At 43.7% G+C, this 20844-nt stretch overlaps 1 protein-coding gene across 1 annotated transcript in view; it reads left to right on the top strand.

The window, feature by feature from the left end:
* Window positions 1–1444: 1444 nt before the first annotated feature.
* Window positions 1445–20844, top strand: part of LOC148543379 (intelectin-1-like) — a 64085-nt gene continuing 44685 nt past the window's right edge. Inside the window, exons 1-3 of the mRNA XM_088473257.1 lie at window positions 1445–1504; window positions 2509–2579; window positions 3554–3721. Coding sequence (XP_088329383.1) covers window positions 2516–2579; window positions 3554–3721 — 232 coding nt within the window. The 5' untranslated portion in view covers window positions 1445–1504; window positions 2509–2515. The remainder of the gene's footprint in view (window positions 1505–2508; window positions 2580–3553; window positions 3722–20844) is intronic.

Raw genomic sequence — 20844 nt, 5'->3', positions numbered from 1 at the left:
CTGTGCTCAATGTCGTTCATGACATTGAGCAGAGCCGCTGAATGATATCATTAACGATATCGTTCAGCGCCGGGCTCTCTCCCCCATTCCCCAACATGCAGCAACCTGACGACATTGTCAGGTTGGCCTGCATGTTAACCCGATGAACGATAATGAAGAACGACCCGCGGGAACGCGCGTCGTCGTTATCGTTCATCGTTTTGGAGTAAAAAATGGACGATAAAGTGGACGACTGAACGATAACGATATCGTTATCGTTCAGTCGTCCACTTTAATCGCCCAGTGTGTACGCACCATAAGTAAATTGCCACATTCACAGCAATAAGCTACCACATTTTTTCTAGACAATAAACAATTGGAGGAAAAACATTATATATAATAATTTAATGTATAATATAAAATAATAATTTATATAATAATAACAACTGAATATAATTTATATTATCAAGACATTTTCTTTGCTTACAATTAAAGTCTGCCTATTTTTTAAGAAGCAACTAAGCCCACCTTGGTTAATAAAACTGGATTAGAAAGTAAAACAAGGTAAACACATGTAGGTGCAATCAATTGGTACAAAGTTTATTTTGTGTTTCAGATACACTCAGGATAGTAAATATAATTTAATGCCATTTATAACTGCAGAGTATGGGATTCCCAACACTTATTAATGTTTTAAAACAGTTCTCAACCTACTTATGGTATAGGGCCTGATTCAGCAAGGAATACAACCGCGAATTTGCACGCACCCGGCCGATGTTTGCATTATACATATGCGCAAACCGGCCGCTGTGTTTGGGAAGCAGAGAGCATGCAGTCCCAGCATAAAGTGATTGACAGGAAGTGGCCGTTTGGGGGTGGTCAGTGAAACGCAGGCGTGCTTGTGCATTTGAACGCCGTTACAGGGTCGTGCATAATTAAGCCCCTGTGACGACATACGCAGCCTGAGCACTAGATGCACACAGGAAGTTTAGCAATTTCTGAGTGAGGTCAGGTCAACCACTATTGTGCATATGGGTCTGGTGGTTCTCGATGTTACCGATGTTTTTGCTGTCTTGCGAGGTATTGTGGATGTAAGTAAAGGTATGTAGCGCTGGGCGTCTGCATTTTGTGGTTTGGCGGCATTGCGATTGCATTCAATAGCATATTTTCGCAGTGGCTGGGTGCGTGCATATGTAGGATCCGTGCTGAATAAGGCCCATTATCCATGATGTAGGGTAATAACAATTAATTTTCGATCATAAAAATGCAATGTATATAATAAACTGTATCAAGACCGCACACTTTTTGTTTTGCACAATTCCCAGCAGTATACATTCATGTGGTGTTTACATATAAATGTCCTGACTATTGCACTTCTTCAACGTGTTTCCTGCTCCTCTGATAACAATGTGTATGTGCAAGGCTTTTGGAGAACAATATAAAGCAGTTACAGTACTAGATTACGGGGAAGGAGAACATATTAGACCTTCCTTAGACCCTTCCATCAAAAACAGACTCAAGACTGGTAAGAAATTCACCACTGCACTGTCTGCACACATGCATTGTTACAGATGACTGCATCCAATGGCATATATCTATAATGGGTTTTTAGATTATAGGGGGCCCACACCACACGCCCTGCACCCATATGTAGTTAAACTTATCTCTCTATAGTCTGTGCCCGTGACTTACTGTTTGTTGTTTGTGGGTATCAAGCGCACACTTCAAGAAAATATCTCGCAAGTGCGCCTTAATTAACGAAGGACTACACACTATGGAACTCACAGTTTATTGAATCTGTCCCTTAGTAAGGTGGCTGCTTTTGATTTATTACAGGGGAAGTCGTTGAATGTTATCATTTAGTTGAACTCAATACTTTCATTTTGTATTTGCATCTGTATTTCATTGTATTTTACATTGGTAAAGGCAACATTTTGCATTCATTAATAACACTGGGCATGGAACGAAGCTGCGGAAACATTCTAATGCTTCCAAAGCTTACCCGAGCATAGGGACGCCCATTGCTGCCTTCTCATATCCGTCCAAAGTCCCACTCCTGCGTAAGCATCTGTAACATCGATGCACATCGGGCAGTCATGCAGCATGTAAGGCAAGTCTAATCAGCCGCAAACTCTGCCGCTCTCCTGACACACAGAGAGGTCTCATGCTGCGAAAGCTAATTTATGCAAGCCCACGAAACAGCGTTTAAACAGTCAGACAAGCCTGCTTTTGCCTAACCGACCCCCCTGTTACCTCCACCAAACTCTGACCACCTGACACTCACTTTGAACGTGAATCCTATGAGTGAATGTAATTGCAATGCAATCGCCTAGCCTGCGCAGTTCAGCATTCGCACATGTGCAATAGCAAACAATCACTACTATAGATCTGCGAACATACCGGCATTTTGTCCAATCCTGAATCAGGCCTACTGTCCACAACCCCCACAGAGCTTGAGATACATTAAGCTCTGCAAACTAATATCAGAATATGAATCTGATTATGATTCTGTTTCCTTACCTGTGCCAGGGGAAAGATGCTGATTGGCAGTCTGGTTTTTCTGGCCGTGATATTTACTGAAGGCCAATGTGCTACTTGTGGTGAGTACATGTAATAGGAATAATGGGACAATTGTACTGTATGTTAATCAAAAGGTCCAAGTTTTCTCTATAAGAATAATTAGACTTTTTATAATGTAAATTACTTGACAGCTTAAATAAATTGTAAACTATTCAGCACAAAAATCTGGAACCTGCTGCATTATGCTTTCTGTGCTTCTATTTTGTCATTAAATATTGTATATCATCTACTTCAGTGGTTCTCAAACTCGGTCCTCAGGACCCCACACAGTTAGGTCTCCTAGCAGGTGCACAGGTGTAGTTATTACTCACTGACACATTTTAAAAGATCACCAGGCGGAGCTAATTATTTCACTTGGAAAACATGCACTGTTTGGGGTCCTGAGGACCGAGGACCTCATTCAGAGTCGATCGCTTGCTGCAAGCGATCGATCTGAATGAGGGCGGCCACTTACATTTTTAAGTGCCGCCTTCTGGTCGATCGCTAGGCTGTGGGTTACCACCCACAGCTCTAGCGACCGACCATCGGGGTTTGCAACAAAACCCTAAGGTTGAGTCTCGGCACTCGCAAGCCCCAGGGAGCTTCCTGCTCTGATCGAGCAGGAAGCTCCCCACTGACATCAGCAATGATGTCAGTGGGGCCGCCCCAAAACAACAAGCGTTCTGACTGGAACGCCTCCGTATGGCCGGGCACGCCCCCTGCCCGCACACCAAATGGGGCGAGCTGTCACTCACCATCGACAGCTCGCCCCGTTTGGTGCGAGACCCCTAGCAACGGAGCGCCCGTCGCTAGCCGGGTCTCGCGCATGCGCACATCGGAGCAGCCTCCGACGTGCGCATGCCCAGTGGGGCAACATCGACCAGGTTGTGAGCGCTCAGCGCTTGCGACCGGGTCTGAATGACCCCCCGAGTTTGAGAATCTGTGATCTACTTTATCAAATAATCCGGTAAATTACTATTTTAGCACTAGATGGCGCTGTTATATATTTCACCAGATCATGGCTCATGGGTTCAGATGAAGCAAAATATCTTAGATCTTTTGTCATGTTGGGGCGATGACAGAACCAGCAGTGCAAACTTCCATCCATCCCATCTTACCAATAACGAGCAGGACAAGTACAGGAGCTGCAAGGACATCTACCAGTCTGACAGCAATGCCAAAGGTGAGTTTCAGTATTGTACTTTTTCTTATTATCTGCAGACCTATTTAGAAAAAGGGAAAGGGGAAATGAGGAAAAAAGTATCTGCACACTATTATTTATTCTGTAAGACCCCTATATATTCAAAACTTAAATAGTTGATTAGATAACAGGGGTGCAGCCCTGATCAACTAAATATATATCATGAAATAAAGGGAGAGGGTAAGGAGTTGTTTTGTCGGGCGCACAAGAGTAGAAGATATATAATATTAATATATAACTTTTATTAATCAATACATTAAAAATGTCCCCATGTGGGGTAAGTGAACAGTGAAAAATAAGGAGTTAAAATAGTTATTAGACAAGACATACATATATAGTAAAAAGGCCGGTCCACTAATGTATTGTTGATACTATTGGTAATTCTACACCTGGATATAAAGTAGGAATATACAGATTGAGGTATTTAAAATACCTAGGCAAAAAAACACAATGATAATACATTTTAAGTATTGGTCTATATATTTGCCTACTATTGGCTGATAGTGCCTGATTGTATCTACCGTATATAATTGATTCCTATTACTAATAAATGCTATGAACAGATGGTGGTCAGAAATTAAATCTTATGTCATTAAATTAACACATTAAGATGTATTATTATTAGAACACCCTGAATAAAGATATTGGTTAAACTGTGTCTGAGTTTCACTATGTTTTATATATTCATAAATGTACATCTCATATATAATGAAGTAACTCTGGATGCTCTACAATTTAGTAACAGTAACAACCTAAATAACATAAATAGTAGTGGATTAATTATTCCATCTTACTATGTGTCAAAACCGGATAATTGGCGAAGACAGAATCTGTTTGCAATTGGAATCTGCGCAATGCTGTCTTGTAAAGGGCCAAGACTCCATCTTAGAAATAAAATCTCACAGCCCTATTTTGTAAACAAAAGGTACATAGTCAGCCTTCCTCAAACACAGGCAGACTAGACAGGGAGGCTCCGACAGCACAGCTGGAAGCCTCCTTCCTGTATGAGAATTAAATTCACTGTATAAACACATTTTGCAATTTGCAGTTTAAGAACATCAGAAAAATACATGTGTGCTTGTATATGTGTGTATATATTAGGGGTGAGCGGGTTCGGATTTCTGAAATCCGAACCCCCCCGAGCCCCCCCGATCCGAGTCCGATCCGAATCAGGCTCGACTTTTCCCGCCTGACTCGGATCTGCAATCGAGGCAAAACGTCATCATCCCGCCTTCCGAGTCTCGCGGGTTTTGGATCCTATATAAAGTACCCGCGTCGGCGCCATTTTCTCACTCGGCTGTGGACAGTGAAGAGGGAGGGTGGGAGTTAGGGCTGTGTAGTGTAGTGTAGTGTAGTGCTGCTGTTGTCCACTACTTCAAAGTCCATAGGGGCTGGCTGTGTTGTGCTGTGCTGCTGTTGTTAATAGGGGCTGTGTCCACTACTTCAAAGTCCATAGGGGCTGGCTGGACTGTGTTGTGCAGTCAGTTCTCCATAGGGGCTGTGTCCACTCCAAAGTCCTGTGCAGTGTCCCAGTCCTAAAGGGGTGCTGTAGTGTTGTCCAGGGGGTGCTCTGTCCATCAGGGGTGCTCCCCCCAAGTGCTAAAAAAATAATATATTTTCTGTGTTTGTGAATTGTGTGCGCAGTAGCCGCACGTGCATCAACAAAGTAGTGCCAAGCGTGCGCCTGTGTCATAAGTTTCTGTGTTTCTGAATTGTGTGCGCAGTAGCCGCACGTGCATCAACAAAGTAGTGCCAAGCGTGCGCCTGTGTCATAAGTAAAGGGCCGGCTGGCTTGACCGTTAAGGGTGCTGTAACCCCCGAAAGTACACTCCAGTCCAAACCAAAAAAAAAATTATTTTCTGTGTTTGTGAATTGTGTGCGCAGTAGCCGCACGTGCATCAACAAAGTAGTGCCAAGCGTGCGCCTGTGTCATAAGTAAAGGGCCGGCTGGCTTGACCGTTAAGGGTGCTGTAACCCCCGAAAGTACACTCCAGTCCAAACCAAAAAAAAAATTATTTTCTGTGTTTGTGAATTGTGTGCGCAGTAGCCGCACGTGCATCAACAAAGTAGTGCCAAGCGTGCGCCTGTGTCATAAGTAAAGGGCCGGCTGGCTTGACCGTTAAGGGTGCTGTAACCCCCGAAAGTACACTCCAGTCCAAACCAAAAAAAAAATTATTTTCTGTGTTTGTGAATTGTGTGCGCAGTAGCCGCACGTGCATCAACAAAGTAGTGCCAAGCGTGCGCCTGTGTCATAAGTAAAGGGCCGGCTGGCTTGACCGTTAAGGGTGCTGTAACCCCCGAAAGTACACTCCAGTCCAAACCAAAAAAAAAATTATTTTCTGTGTTTGTGAATTGTGTGCGCAGTAGCCGCACGTGCATCAACAAAGTAGTGCCAAGCGTGCGCCTGTGTCATAAGTAAAGGGCCGGCTGGCTTGACCGTTAAAGGGTGCTGTAACCCCCAAAGTACACTCCAAACCAAATAACAAAATATTTTTTCTGTGTTTGTGAATTGTGTGCGCAGTAGCCGCACGTGCATCAACAAAGTAGTGCCAAGCGTGCGCCTGTGTCATAAGTAAAGGGCCGGCTGGCTTGACCGTTAAAGGGTGCTGTAACCCCCAAAGTACACTCCAGTCCAAACCAAAAAAAAAATTATTTTCTGTGTTTGTGAATTGTGTTCACAGTAGCCGCACGTGCATCAACAAAGTAGTGCCAAGCGTGCGCCTGTGTCATAAGTAAAGGGCCGGCTGGCTTGACCGTTAAAGGGTGCTGTAACCCCCAAAGTACACTCCAGTCCAAACCAAAAAAAAAATTATTTTCTGTGTTTGTGAATTGTGTGCGCAGTAGCCGCACGTGCATCAACAAAGTAGTGCCAAGCGTGCGCCTGTGTCATCATAAGTAAAGGGCCGGCTGGCTTGACCGTTAAAGGGTGCTGTAACCCCCGAAAGTACACTCCAGTCCAAACCAAAAAAAAATTATTTTCTGTGTTTGTGAATTGTGTGCGCAGTAGCCGCACGTGCATCAACAAAGTAGTGCCAAGCGTGCGCCTGTGTCATAAGTAAAGGGCCGGCTGGCTTGACCGTTAAAGGGTGCTGTAACCCCCGAAAGTACAGTCCAGTCCAAACCGAAAAAAAAATTATTTTCTGTGTTTGTGAATTGTGTGCGCAGTAGCCGCACGTGCATCAACAAAGTAGTGCCAAGCGTGCGCCTGTGTCATCATAAGTAAAGGGCCGGCTGGCTTGACCGTTAAAGGGTGCTGTAACCCCCGAAAGTACACTCCAGTCCAAACCAAAAAAAAAATTATTTTCTGTGTTTGTGAATTGTGTGCGCAGTAGCCGCACGTGCATCAACAAAGTAGTGCCAAGCGTGCACCTGTGTCATAAGTAAAGGGCCGGCTGGCTTGACCGTTAAAGGGTGCTGTAACCCCCGAAAGTACACTCCAGTCCAAACAAAAAAAAAAATTATTTTCTGTGTTTGTGAATTGTGTGCGCAGTAGCCGCACATGCATCAACAAAGTAGTGCCAAGCGTGCGCCTGTGTCATAAGTAAAGGGCCGGCTGGCTTGACCGTTAAAGGGTTCTGTAACCCCCAAAGTACACTCCAAACCAAAAAAATATATATTTTCTGTGTTTGTGACTTGTGTGCACTACTCTCCAGCAAAAATAAAAAAATATTTTCTGTGTTTGTGTGCGCTTTAGCCGCACGTATATTATATATCAATATAACATAAATGGAGGACCAAACTTTCTCCGATAAAAATAAAATAGGGAAAGATCAAGAACCACTTCCTCCTAGTGCTGTTGCTGCTGCTGGGAGTTGTTCATCATCCCAGAGAGGAAGTAGGAACATCACTACTTTTACTAAACAATTGACCCTCCAACAGTCCCTAGCGATGAGGATGAAGTACGACAGCAGTCATCCTGAAGCAAAACGTATAACTGAGGCCTTGACTGCTATGTTGGTGTTAGACGTGCGTCCGGTATCCGACATTAGTGCAGTGGGATTTAGACAATTGATGGAGGTAGTGTGTCCTCGGTTCCAAATCCCGTCTAGATTCCACCTGCATCCTCAAAGCAGCAGCGACAAGCGTGCGTCTGTCTGTTAAAGGGTGTTGTAACTCTCAAAGTGCTCCAAAAAAATCAAAAATTTTTTTTTAATGTGTTTGTGACTTGTGTGCGATGTAGCCACACTTGCATCCTCAAAGCAGCAGCGACAAGCGTGCGTCTGTCTGTTAAAGGGTGGTGACACCCTAAAAGTGTGCTACACAAACAATAAAAATATTCTTCTTCTTTTTTCTGTCTTTGTGAATTGTGTGGGCTGTAGCCGCACCTGCATCCTTAAAGCAGCAGGGACAAGCGTGCGTCTGTCTGTTAAAGGGTGGTGACACCCTCAAAGTGTTCTACACAAACAATTAAAATATTGTTCTTTTTTTTCGGTCTTTGTGAAATGTGTGGGCTGTAGCCGCACCTGCATCCTTAAAGCAGCAGCGACAAGCGTGCGTCTGTCTGTTAAAGGGTGGTGTAACTCTCAAAGTGCTCCAAAAAATAAAAAACTATTTTTTTAATGTGTTTGTGACTTGTGTGCGATGTAGCCGCACTTGCATCCTCAAAGCAGCAGCGACAAGCGTGCGTCTGTCTGTTAAAGGGTGGTGACACCCTCAAAGTGTGCTACACAAACAATAAAAATATTCTTCTTTTTTCTGTCTTTGTGAATTGTGTGGGCTGTAGCCGCACCTGCATCCTTAAAGCAGCAGCGACAAGCGTGCGTCTGTCTGTTAAAGGGTGGTGACACCCTCAAAGTGTTCTACACAAACAATTAAAATATTGTTCTTTTTTTTTCGGTCTTTGTGAAATGTGTGGGCTGTAGCCGCACCTGCATCCTTAAAGCAGCAGCGACAAGCGTGCGTCTGTCTGTTAAAGGGTGGTGTAACTCTCAAAGTGCTCCAAAAAATAAAAAACTATTTTTTTAATGTGTTTGTGACTTGTGTACGATGTAGCCGCACTTGCATCCTCAAAGCAGCAGCGACAAGCGTGCGTCTGTCTGTTAAAGGGTGGTGACACCCTCAAAGTATGCTACACAAACAATAAAAATATTCTTCTTTTTTCTGTCTTTGTGAATTGTGTGGGCTGTAGCCGCACCTGCATCCTTAAAGCAGCAGCGACAAGCGTGCGTCTGTCTGTTAAAGGGTGGTGACACCCTCAAAGTGTGCTACACAAACAATAAAAATATTCTTCTTTTTTCTGTCTTTGTGAATTGTGTGGGCTGTAGCCGCACCTGCATCCTTAAAGCAGCAGCGACAAGCGTGCGTCTGTCTGTTAAAGGGTGGTGACACCCTCAAAGTGTTCTACACAAACAATTAAAATATTGTTCTTTTTTTTTCGGTCTTTGTGAAATGTGTGGGCTGTAGCCGCACCTGCATCCTTAAAGCAGCAGCGACAAGCGTGCGTCTGTCTGTTAAAGGGTGGTGTAACTCTCAAAGTGCTCCAAAAAATAAAAAACTATTTTTTTAATGTGTTTGTGACTTGTGTACGATGTAGACGCACTTGCATCCTCAAAGCAGCAGCGACAAGCGTGCGTCTGTCTGTTAAAGGGTGGTGACACCCTCAAAGTATGCTACACAAACAATAAAAATATTCTTCTTTTTTCTGTCTTTGTGAATTGTGTGGGCTGTAGCCGCACCTGCATCCTTAAAGCAGCAGCGACAAGCGTGCGTCTGTCTGTTAAAGGGTGGTGACACCCTCAAAGTGTGCTACACAAACAATAAAAATATTCTTCTTTTTTCTGTCTTTGTGAATTGTGTGGGCTGTAGCCGCACCTGCATCCTTAAAGCAGCAGCGACAAGCGTGCGTCTGTCTGTTAAAGGGTGGTGACACCCTCAAAGTGTGCTACACAAACAATTAAAATATTGTTCTTTTTTTTTCGGTCTTTGTGAAATGTGTGGGCTGTAGCCGCACCTGCATCCTTAAAGCAGCAGCGACAAGCGTGCGTCTGTCTGTTAAAGGGTGGTGACACCCTCAAAGTGTGCTACACAAACAATAAAAATATTCTTCTTCTTTTTTCTGTCTTTGTGAATTGTGTGGGCTGTAGCCGCACTTGCATCCTCAAAGCAGCAGCAACAAGCGTGCGTCTGTCTGTTAAAGGGTGGTGTAACCCTCAAAGTGTGCTCCACAAACAATAAAAATATTCTTTTTTTTTTTCTGTCTTTGTGAATTGTGTGGGCTGTAGCCGCACTTGAATCCTCAAAGCAGCAGCGACAAGCGTGTGTCTGTCTGTTAAAGGATTACATCGGTGACAGCATCCAAGTAGGCATGTCAGACAGTCCGTACCTGTACTGGCAGGAAAAAGAAGCAATTTGGAGGTCCCTGTACAAACTGGCTCTATTTTACCTGAGTTGCCCCCCCTCCAGTGTGTACTCCGAAAGAGTGTTTAGTGCAGCCGGGAACCTTGTCAGCGAAAGGCGTAGGAGGTTGCTTCCACAAAATGTGGAGAAGATGATGTTCATAAAATGAATTATCAACTCTTCCAGGGAGACCAGCCTCCAGAACGTACAGAGGGACCTGTGGTTCCAGCAGGGACGAATTAATACTCTGTGAGGATGAGGATGTACACACTGAAGAGGGTGAGGAATCGGTGGATGAGGAGGATGAGGATGACATCTTGCCTCCGTAGAGCCAGTTTGTGCAGGGACAGATTAATTGCCAGCTTGTTTTGTGGGGGCCCAAACGAACCAATCATTTCAGCCACAGTTGTGTGGCAGACCCTGGCGCTGAAATGATTGGTTTGTTAAAGTGTGCATGTCCTGTTTATACAACATAAGGGTGGGTGGGAGGGCCCAAGGACAATTCCATCTTGCACCTCTTTTTTTTCTTTGCATTATGTACAGTTTGGGGCCTAGTTTTTCAATGCCATCCTGTCTGCCACTGCAGTTTCACGCCTAGATGGGTCACGTGTTTGTGCCGCCCACTCGTGTCGCTTAGCATAGTCATCCAGCTACCTCGGTGCAACCTTTTGGACATAAAAACACTATTGTGAGGTGTGAGGTATTCAGAATAGACTGGAAATGAGTGGAAATTAAGGTTATTGAGGTTAATAATAGCATAGGAGCAGAAAAACCTACAAATTCTGTGATTTTAGCTGTTTTTATGCTTTTTTTCAAAAAAATACAGATCCAAAACACAAAACCCAGAACCCAAAACACGGAAGGGTGGTTTTGGCAAAACCAATCCAGATCCAAAACACGAAGAAAGATCCAGATCCAAAACCAAAACACAAAACACGAAAAGTGGCCGGTGCTCACCCCTAATATATATATATATATATATATATATATATATGTATATGTGTGTATATGTGGCCCATTTATAATATCACACAGACTTATATTTGAAAAGTAGCAAAATTCCCTGCAACTCATACACACAATGTTAAACAGAATACAGTCAGTTTTTTAGTGATCCTTCCCAAAATCATACTGGCATGGCCACACACACACATAGATGCCCTTCCAGCTTAGTGCTGCTCGCTGAGTGCCCCACCGACCCTCAGACGCACAACGCAATTCAGTGGTGTTTTCCCCGCATACATACATTTAAAAGCAATGGTCCCGTAACGCAAAAAGGTTAATTATTACTTGGTTTAAACGCAATGTCAGTATATAAAGAAATGTTTTCTGTAACTATGGCTTAGTAAATGCGACTCTGTTTCCACAGCATTCCGGTGACATCAATATGAAGATCAGAACATACGGCTATGAAATATGAATGTTAGAGAGAATATCTATTTGAAATGTTGTTTTCCATAGCAGCTTAGATTTGCATGTTGGGGGATACAAAAGGAGGTTGGAGACCTTTTGTATCCATTTGGAATTGTCCAATAAATGCCCTGTAACAGATTTCTCCAAAGGACTGGTTATTCCAGTCTAATCAATAGAGCTAGCTAGCTGAGAGTAGAAACAGTAGTCTCAGGTAACCCAAAAGGATACTCCCTTTCTGATGACCTCACAGGTAAAAGGGGGCGGGAACATAGCATGCACATAGCTGAGAAAACACAGGTTAGCAGGCACTTGCAGATTTTAGAAGGAAGAGAGAGGTACACTCCCTGACCAGACAACGGAAGAATGGGTCTCAGTTCCTCTGGGTTGTTATAGCTGAGTATAAAATGTGCAATATTTAGCCTATTTGGGTGTCTGTAGCTATGTTAGGTGTTAATCTGTTATTAGCTTAGCATGGTGTGTGGTTTGTAGTTTTCTAAGGATATTCATGAGTTTGTGTTAGCATACAGTGGATGATATGTTATCTAATCTGTACTCTTCATCTACACTGTAGGGTACAATAGTCTGTTGTTAGCATGCAGGAAAGGGATTGATTGTGGAATTGTTGTGATATTTGTGAATGATTGATGCTGGTTGATTGAGATCCTCTGATGTGTTCTATGTTGGGGCCTGCCATGTGTTCTGTGTTGGGGCCTGCCATGTGTTCTGTGTTGGGGCCTGCCATGTGTTCTGTGTTGGGGCCCTGCCATGTGTTCTGTGTTGGGGCCTGCCATGTGTTCTGTGTTGGTTCCTGCCATGTGTTCTGTGTTGGGGCCCTGCCATGTGTTCTGTGTTGGGGCCTTGCCATGTGTTCTGTGTTTGCCTTCCCATTTGTGAATGATTGATGCTGGTTGGAGAGATGAGCTTTGTGTGTGCTGTATACTCATGAATGTGATCATAGGGTGGTGTCAGTGTTGTATCGTGGAGGTTGAATTGATGGCAGCTTTGAATGGTCGTGGGTGGTTGCTGTGTGGTGTTGTGTGAGTCAGATGGGTATGTTGTCTGCGGTTTGTTGGAGATGGCTTGCCTCCATGTGGGGTGAACAAGGGAAATGGTGATTCTGCCCAGTTGTGGTGTTGTGTGGGTCAGATAGGTATATTGTCTTTGTTGTGGTTGTGGTCATTGATGGATGATTTGCGGAGTTGCAGCTTGGTGCAGGATGGAGTTTGCCTAGGGATCATGAGTCTTGCAAACAAAGGAAAAACATGTGCTTCGGCCCAACCCCCCCCCTCACACACAAACAAACACACACACACTCCATCACCAGCCATCTTGAACATGTGCTCTCAGCAGACATTGATATATCTCTCATTGTATTTTAATATGTCTCTTTCTCTCTCTCTCTCTCTCTCTCTCTCTCTTTCTCATATTGCTCATTGTATTTTGATCTTTAATAACCGTTTCATGTATTTTAACTGTACCTTATGACCTAATGTTTGTACAATTTATTTGCGCTCATTATTAGATCATAGCGTTGTAACATCTGTACTTTTACCTGAATAATAATCTTTAGCGCTTCGGACCGCTATTCAACTGTCTCGGTATTTCATTAATGGTATAATCAAAATAGCGACATCTTGTGGTTTTAGAAGGTATAGGCAGGGTTTTGTCTTAGAGGTTTTTAGGCAGGGTTTTGTCTTAGAGGTTCTAGGCAGGTGAATCTTAGAGGTTTATAGGAAGGAATATATTAAAAGGTTTATTTACAAATTTAACATATGTATAGAGCAGCTGTTCAGAGAGTTTAGTATTCACTGAGATGTCACTGACAGCCTAAATAGCATTCATAATAGTGAACTGATTGCTATTAGTTTAGGACAGTCTCCCCTGTTCATTGGCGTATTAGATAGTTACTGATATCTTAATAAGTTTTGAATCCTTTAAGTAGCTGTATTATACACAGCAAGATATATGAATCAGCTCACTGGTATTGAAGCCATTTAAACTGTGACTGATACCCAGGAACTACTAAGCGCTTGAGAATTATATAACTTTTTCTATAAGTTAACCTATCATTATTTACAACATTCAGGCAGTTAGTGATATCTCATTAAGTTCTGAGAATTATGAACAGTTCTGTCATCTCTACTAATACAATTGCTAGCAAGAACTGAATGATATTGATACCAGTCAGCAATCAATCAGCTTATTATAACAACAACTTGATAATTTGTGGACTATGTTGCAATATGAATATCAATAATAGTTTCCACTTATTACATCTTTTACTGACTGATAACTGTTGATAAATATCAATCCTTCCCCTTTTTTTCATATTATTGTATTGAATCTCCAACATAGATTATAATGATAAAGGTTTAAATTTAAATAACACCTTTATTTCAAGTGCATAAATACCAACATATGGTTACTTATTTGCTATTTCAGTGAGACAGTCTGAATTTCAGACTACTACTGATTCAATAAATTGTAGAGCGTTTCGAGCAGCTGTACTATATATAATATATAAATTATAATATTGTGAAATTCAGACACAGTTCAATTGATTTTTTTATTTCTTTAATTTCAATGCTATTATGCTTATTATTGATTTAATAAATTGTAGAGCATCCTGAGTTACTTCATTATATATGAGATGTACATTTATGAATATATAAAACATAGTGAAACTCAGACACAGTTTAACCAATATCTTTATTCAGGGTGTTCTAATAATAATACATCTTAATGTGTTAATTTAATGACATAAGATTTAATTTCTGACCACCGTCTGTTCATAGCATTTATTAGTAATAGGAATCAATTATATAGGGTAGATACAATCAGGCACTATCAGCCAATAGTAGGCAAATATATAGACCAATACTTAAAATGTATTATCATTGTGTTTTTTCGCCTAGGTATTTTAAATACCTCAATCAGTATATTCCTACTTTATATCCAGGTGTAGAATTACCCAATAGTATCAACAATACATTAGTGGACCGGCCTTTTTACTATATATGTATGTCTTGTCTAATAACTATTTTAACTCCTTATTTTTCACTGTTCACTTACCCCACATGGGGATATTTTTAAGTATTGATTAATAAAAGTTATATATTAATATCACATATCTTCTTCTCTTGTGCGCCCGACAAAACAACTCCTTACCCTCTCCCTTTATTTCATGATATCTGCAGACCTAGAAATACTATTAAGAATGATGCAAGAGGCATAGCAAAAAAATAACTCCTATTTTTCTTTTTTAAAGTTTCAATTACTGTAATTGTTTTAACAAAAATAAATGCAGATAGAGCACGTGCCCAATTGACTGTGTTCATGCACAGGGCCGCCGTCATGGGGGGACTGCCGGGCCCGGACTCCCGGGCCCGGAGAGAGCGGGGGCCCGGGAGACAGCAGTGCAGAGTATATGAATCAGCAGCCGGAGAAACACAGCGCCGCCGGCGGTATTTGATATATGGTGCCGGCCGCAAGACATTACGGCTCGCGGACCGGCAGCCAATCAGGAGCAGCCTTTGCGGACGCTCCTGATTGGCTGCCGGTCCGCGAGCTGTGATTGGCTCGCGGGCAGCGTCGTATTTCAATTACCGCCAGCGGCACTGTGTCTACCCGGCTGCTGATTCATATACTCTGCACTGCTGTCTCCCGGCCTGGGCCCTCTGAAGAAACAAGGTAGGAGGAGTCCTGCCCTGTGCCCCTCCGCTCCACCTACTGCAAGAAACTAGCAAGCCTTCCCTGCCCTAACGCTCTACTCCAGCCAGCCTTCCCTGCCCCATGCTCCCCTAGTCCAGCCAGCCTTCCCTGCCCCATTTTCCCCTAGTCTAGCCACCCTTCCCTGCCCTGTGCCCCCCCTAATCCAGCCAGTCTTCCGTGCCCTGTCCCCCACCCCAGTCCAACCTTCTCTGCCCTGTGCTTCCCCACTAGTGTACCTAGCCTTTCCTGCTCCCCCCTTAGTCCAGCCAGCTTTCTCTGCCCTGTGCCACCCAATTAAGGTCCAGCCTTCCCTGCCTTGTGCACCCCCAGTCCAACCTTCCCTGTGCCCTCCCAGTCCTGCCTACCCAGCCCTGTGCCACCCATTCCCATCCTGTCTTCCCCACCCCAAACTTTGAGAATTTTTAAACGGGGTTATGCACTAATTGATGGCTACCCCCCCCCTGTGTAGCTCCACCCACATTATATACAGCTCCTCCCACCTCTGCGCCATCCCCCGGGGGGGGCCCTGCCTTCTTTGTCAGTACCGGGCCCCACGATTTCTGATGGCAGCCCTGTTCATGCATACTTGTTCCTGGGCCTGATTCACTGCCGATTGCAACTGTGATTATGTACGCAATTGGCCGATTGTTGCGTTCTGTGAATACGTATGCATCGCAGTGCGCGTTGCCGAACCGGCCACTATGATCGGAACTATGGAGACCCATCGTAGAGTGATTGACAGGAAGTGCCGTTTGAGGGTGGTAACGGGGGGGTGGTCGGTGGAATGCAGGCGTGGCAGTGCGTTCGAACGCCATTGCAGGGGTGTGCATAACTTATCCACTGCGATGCCATACGCAGAATGAGTACTCACAGCGTGCGATGAAGTTAGCAATTTCTGAGTAAGGTCAGAGTTTGTGCAAGTGTGCATGAGGCTGCGATGGTACTCGATTGTACCAATGATTTCGCAGTCTTGCTAAGGATTATGGATGTGTGTAAGGCATACTTGCGAACCTTCCCAAAATAGTCGTGAGCCTCCCGAACATTGGGTGTCACTCCCGAACCCTCCGGAGGAGCGAGTCTCCAGGCTGGCGCAACCCACCCGCACATCCCCTCCGGCGTCCACTAACTGGCTGGTTCGGGGTAGCTGATGACGCGGTTTGCACTCAATCGCATCATCGTGGCCCTGCCCCCAGCTACACAATGCCGGTAATCTTTGCATAGTGTTGCGGGGGCGGGGGCGCGATGACGCGTTCGCGTGGCCATGCCGCCATCCCGCCCTCAAAATTACGTAACGCCCCCCTTCCCTCCCTCCACTTTGCCGAGCTGGTTGCCTCCTCCCGGAAGAGGCAGTCAGATTGTCGGCAAGCCTGGTGTAAGGTAAAGTGGGCGTCCTTATGTTTTGCTGCGGCGGCGGCATGTCGATCCCAATGAATTAGCATACTATCACAGTGAGACTGCGTGCGTAATCGATATTGCAATTGCAGTTGCCATCTGTAGTGAATCAGGCCCCATGTCCGCTAATTACAATTTATTAGTCTAATAAGAGCTGGTTCAATTTTTCCCAACACTTTCTATTTAACTTTGTTTCCATAGGACTAATAGCAACCATTTAACAATGTTACTGTTTCATTGGCTTTACCCTATATCCACAAAACAATAATCAACTATTTCAATATTTACCATCAAATGAAATAAAGAGTCACTATGCTGTATTATACAGGATAACTCAGCCAGTCTCAATTATGAAGAACATTCAATGTGAGCCTCAAAATATATTTTTTTGCACTAGTGAGCCTGGATCGGCTGTCCAGCACAAAATAAGGTGCACTCCTACAAAAAGATGACACCTAAAACTATTACATAACTCTGGTTTCGTTCTCATGGTTGGGATACTTAGATGTTTCAGATATGCAGTTGTTGGTTCTTTGTTCTTAAATGGACTACCTTGGACTACAGTACCTGTGTTGTTAAAGGGACTACCTGGGACTACAGTACCTCTTAATGGCCTTTTTTAATGCATATAGTTTTCTCTGTTGCTTTCCTGGGGCAAGAAAATGACAGTTGATGCGTTGTGCTACTTAACTCCACCAATGTTAAGCCACATACACACTAAATGATTTTTATGAACGATACGGACGATAACGATATTGTTCAATGATATATCGTTCATATCGTTCAGTGTGTATGCAGTGAACGACCAACGATGCGCACTTCCGCGGGTCGTTAACGATATCTTTTGTTGTCCGTACATGCAGGCTAGTCTGACGATATCGTCAAGAATTGCCTGTTCAGAGATGTGGCAGGATGAATTCACTGAAAGATATCTTTAAAGATATATATATATATATATATATTTATATATATATATATATATATATATATATATATATATATATATATATTAGGGGTGTGCACCGGCCACTTTTCGTGTTTTGTGTTTTGGATCTTTCTTTGTGTTTTGGATCTGGATTGGTCTTGCCAAAACCACCCTTCTGGCTTTTGGGTGGAGATGTGCGCCGACCCCCGTGTTTTGGTTTTGGTTTTGGATCTGGATATCCCCTGGTTTTGGATCTGAATCTGGTTTTGGATTTTTTTCCTCCGTGTTTTGGTTTCGTGTTTTGGTTTTGGTTTTGGATCTGGATATCCCCTGGTTTTGGATCTGAATCTGGTTTTGGATTTTTTTCCTCCGTGTTTTGGTTTCGTGTTTTGGTTTTGGTTTTGGATCTGGATTTTTTGCAAAAAATCATAAAAACAGCTAAAACCACATAATTTGGGCCTGTTTTTGTTCCTACAGTATTATTAACCTTAATAACAATGATTTTCAGGCATTTCTAGGCATGTTTAAACACCTCACAGCTCACAATATTGATTTCACTATTTTTCACCAATATAGGCCAAAGGCTGCAGCAAGCTGGGTGGCTAAAGTAAGCAACAGAGCAGCGGCACAAACGCACGGCAGTTTAAAAAAATATCAGACATCTATGAAACATTGCCACACAGCAGTGGCAGACAGGATGGCAGTTTAATAAACTATAATAATGTCAGTCGGCAATGCCCCAAATTGTGCCAAATGTAAAGGAAAGAGGTGCAAGATGGAATTGTCCCTCCCATCCACTCTTATGTGGGTTATTAAAAAGGACATGCACAGTTTAACAAACCAAGCACTTTAGCCACTAGGACTGACACTTTCGTGGCTGAACTCCTTGGTTTGTTTGGGCCCCACAAAACATTTTTTGGAAGGACTACCTTCAATTATTAAGGAGGAGGTTGATGATGAGGGTGTTGGTGGTGGAGATTGCATGTTATGGTCCAAACTGCTGCTAGCTGATACTGGACTGCTTGTTATTAATTTACAAATTATAATTTTGTTAAACAAATTGCATGAACTCGCTGCAAATGACGTAACAGGGAGGAGGTGCCTAGATGGTTAACGTCCCTTCCTCTGCTAACTTTGGCTTTACAAATGGAACAGATGCCTTCACAACTGTTGTCAGAATTTAGATTAAAATAATTCCACACCCAAGACGTTGCTTTTCTGGCTTTCTTTTTATCATTAGCAAGAACTGCTGCCACTGGTGGCTGATTTACGCAAACCACATCCTTATCATCAACATCCACATTAGCGTCAGATAGGACACAAATTTCCCCCTCATCTTCCTTTTGCACTTCCTCCACACTATCAGCCTCATTTTTTATTATTTCACCATCTAATACTAGCACAGCCGTCATGGCATCAGTGAATCACTGTGAAACTGGGTGACAGCTGTTATACTTACTTCCCCTATCAAAGGACTGTTTAATAGTCAATTGTTTTTTTAAATTACTTCCGATCACGAATGAGGATGTAGGATGTAGATGATGATGCAGGTGTTGGTGTTGGAGATCGAAGGCGCTTGGATCCCACAGAGAGGGAGCAGGTAGGTGACACTGGACTTGTTACGTTTTGAGTTTTGGAACTTGGCGACGTACACTTTGATATTTGATGAATGCGCTCCAACTGACGTAACAAGTAGGAGGTTCCTAGGTGGTTTAGGTCCCTCCCTCTACTCACTCTTGCATGGCAACGGGCACATATGGCTTGACAACTGTTGTCCGGATCGGGATGGAAATAATTCCACACGTGAGAAGTAGATTTTTTTGTCTTTTGTCCCGGCATGACAACAATGGGCTTTGGCTTTTTCAAACCATGGGCAACAGCTGTTGCCTTACTTACACAAAGGACATCCTCGGCATCAACATCCTCATCATCATCACCAACATCCTCATCATCCTTAGCGCCTTCATCCACCAAAATATCCTCCTCCTCCATGTGCAATTCCACAGAAGCATCCTCAATGACAACATGTGCAAGATGTTGACTGCCCTTCCCCACATTTACAGAGGGCACACAAATGTTGGAACTTGGAGGATCCTCCAGTACACTAGTATTTAGGTCGGGCTCACACATGGCAACCGCATACACACTTGCACTCTCCTTGGGGATTTGTGATTTTGATTTCTCAGGGCACACAGTTGGTTTTTCCGGAGCTGTCTTAGCAACTTTCACATTTTCAATTGGACCACCACCACTACTACTACAAGCAGAAGGGCTATCAGAATCAGCAGTCTTCTTCATAAAATAAGAAGGCCAAGTCCTTATCCTTTCCTTGCCACTTCATGTAGTGAATGTGTGAAAAGCAGCGAAAGCTCGTTAGCCAACACTCACCACTTTCCCATGGCAGAGTTCTAGAGCCTTCGTTCCCAAATTGCCAACTGGTCTACGGTCCGGATCCTCTTCACCGTTTAAGTATCAGGTTCAAACCAGCCTGAAGCTGTAAGAGAATGGGGTATTCAATAACAATCCTCCTATGCTTGGTGACACAATAACCGCTAGGGATGAACACGACCTTCACCGGTTGGGTGAATGGTCATCATTGGCACGGGGCCTCAGCTACCCAGTTTTCACCTATATAGTGCTCACACACTCAGGTGTAATATGGATGTCCCACCGTTGTGCGAGATCCCCTAACCGGTGCTCAAGGGAAGGACAGACAGAGGAAGAGAAAGTATAGAAGGTTTGGATCTCTCACCGTTGTAAGAGATCCCCTAACTGACGCTCCAATGAAAGGCAGACAGACTGAGAGATATTCACACTAGACCTCTTGTCCCCTTGACGAGTCATCCGCCGCCCCTGAAAATCAAACAAAACAATCCCCCTTCCTTCACGGACAAAACACGCATACAATGCTGTACCAACTGGGTTACCTGATCGTATGCCTGGAAGTTTGAACTTCACTTCCAGAAACTTCCTCTGTAAACTCTCTGCTATAATAACGAGAAGATTCAGGGCAACAGACAAATCAACGTTTTCTTATACACTATGGCCCTCATTCAGAGCCGCTCGCTATTTGCGGTCGTTCGTTCAAAAACAAGGGGTGGCTATTCAAATGATCCGTTCGCACATTGCAGTCTGTTTACGCCTCTAAGTCTTCCTGCTCCAGCAACAGCACTTCCGTCTTCAGGGGTTGAGCACGGCGTCTTCCGGCATTTTCCGGCGCCTCTGGAACTCTTCTTCTCCGTGGACAGTCTTCTTGGCTTGCTCTTCGGCGACAGACTGACACGCCCCGCTCAGCAGCGCCTAATATATGGAGCTGCGAGGGGGTGGA

Source organism: Taudactylus pleione, unplaced genomic scaffold, assembly GCF_031769625.1.
Source record: "Taudactylus pleione unplaced genomic scaffold, aTauple2 ptg000004l, whole genome shotgun sequence".
NCBI lineage: Eukaryota > Metazoa > Chordata > Amphibia > Anura > Myobatrachidae > Taudactylus > Taudactylus pleione.
The sequence above is the reverse complement of the archived record's forward strand: the minus strand, read 5'-3'. Positions and strand labels throughout refer to the sequence as shown.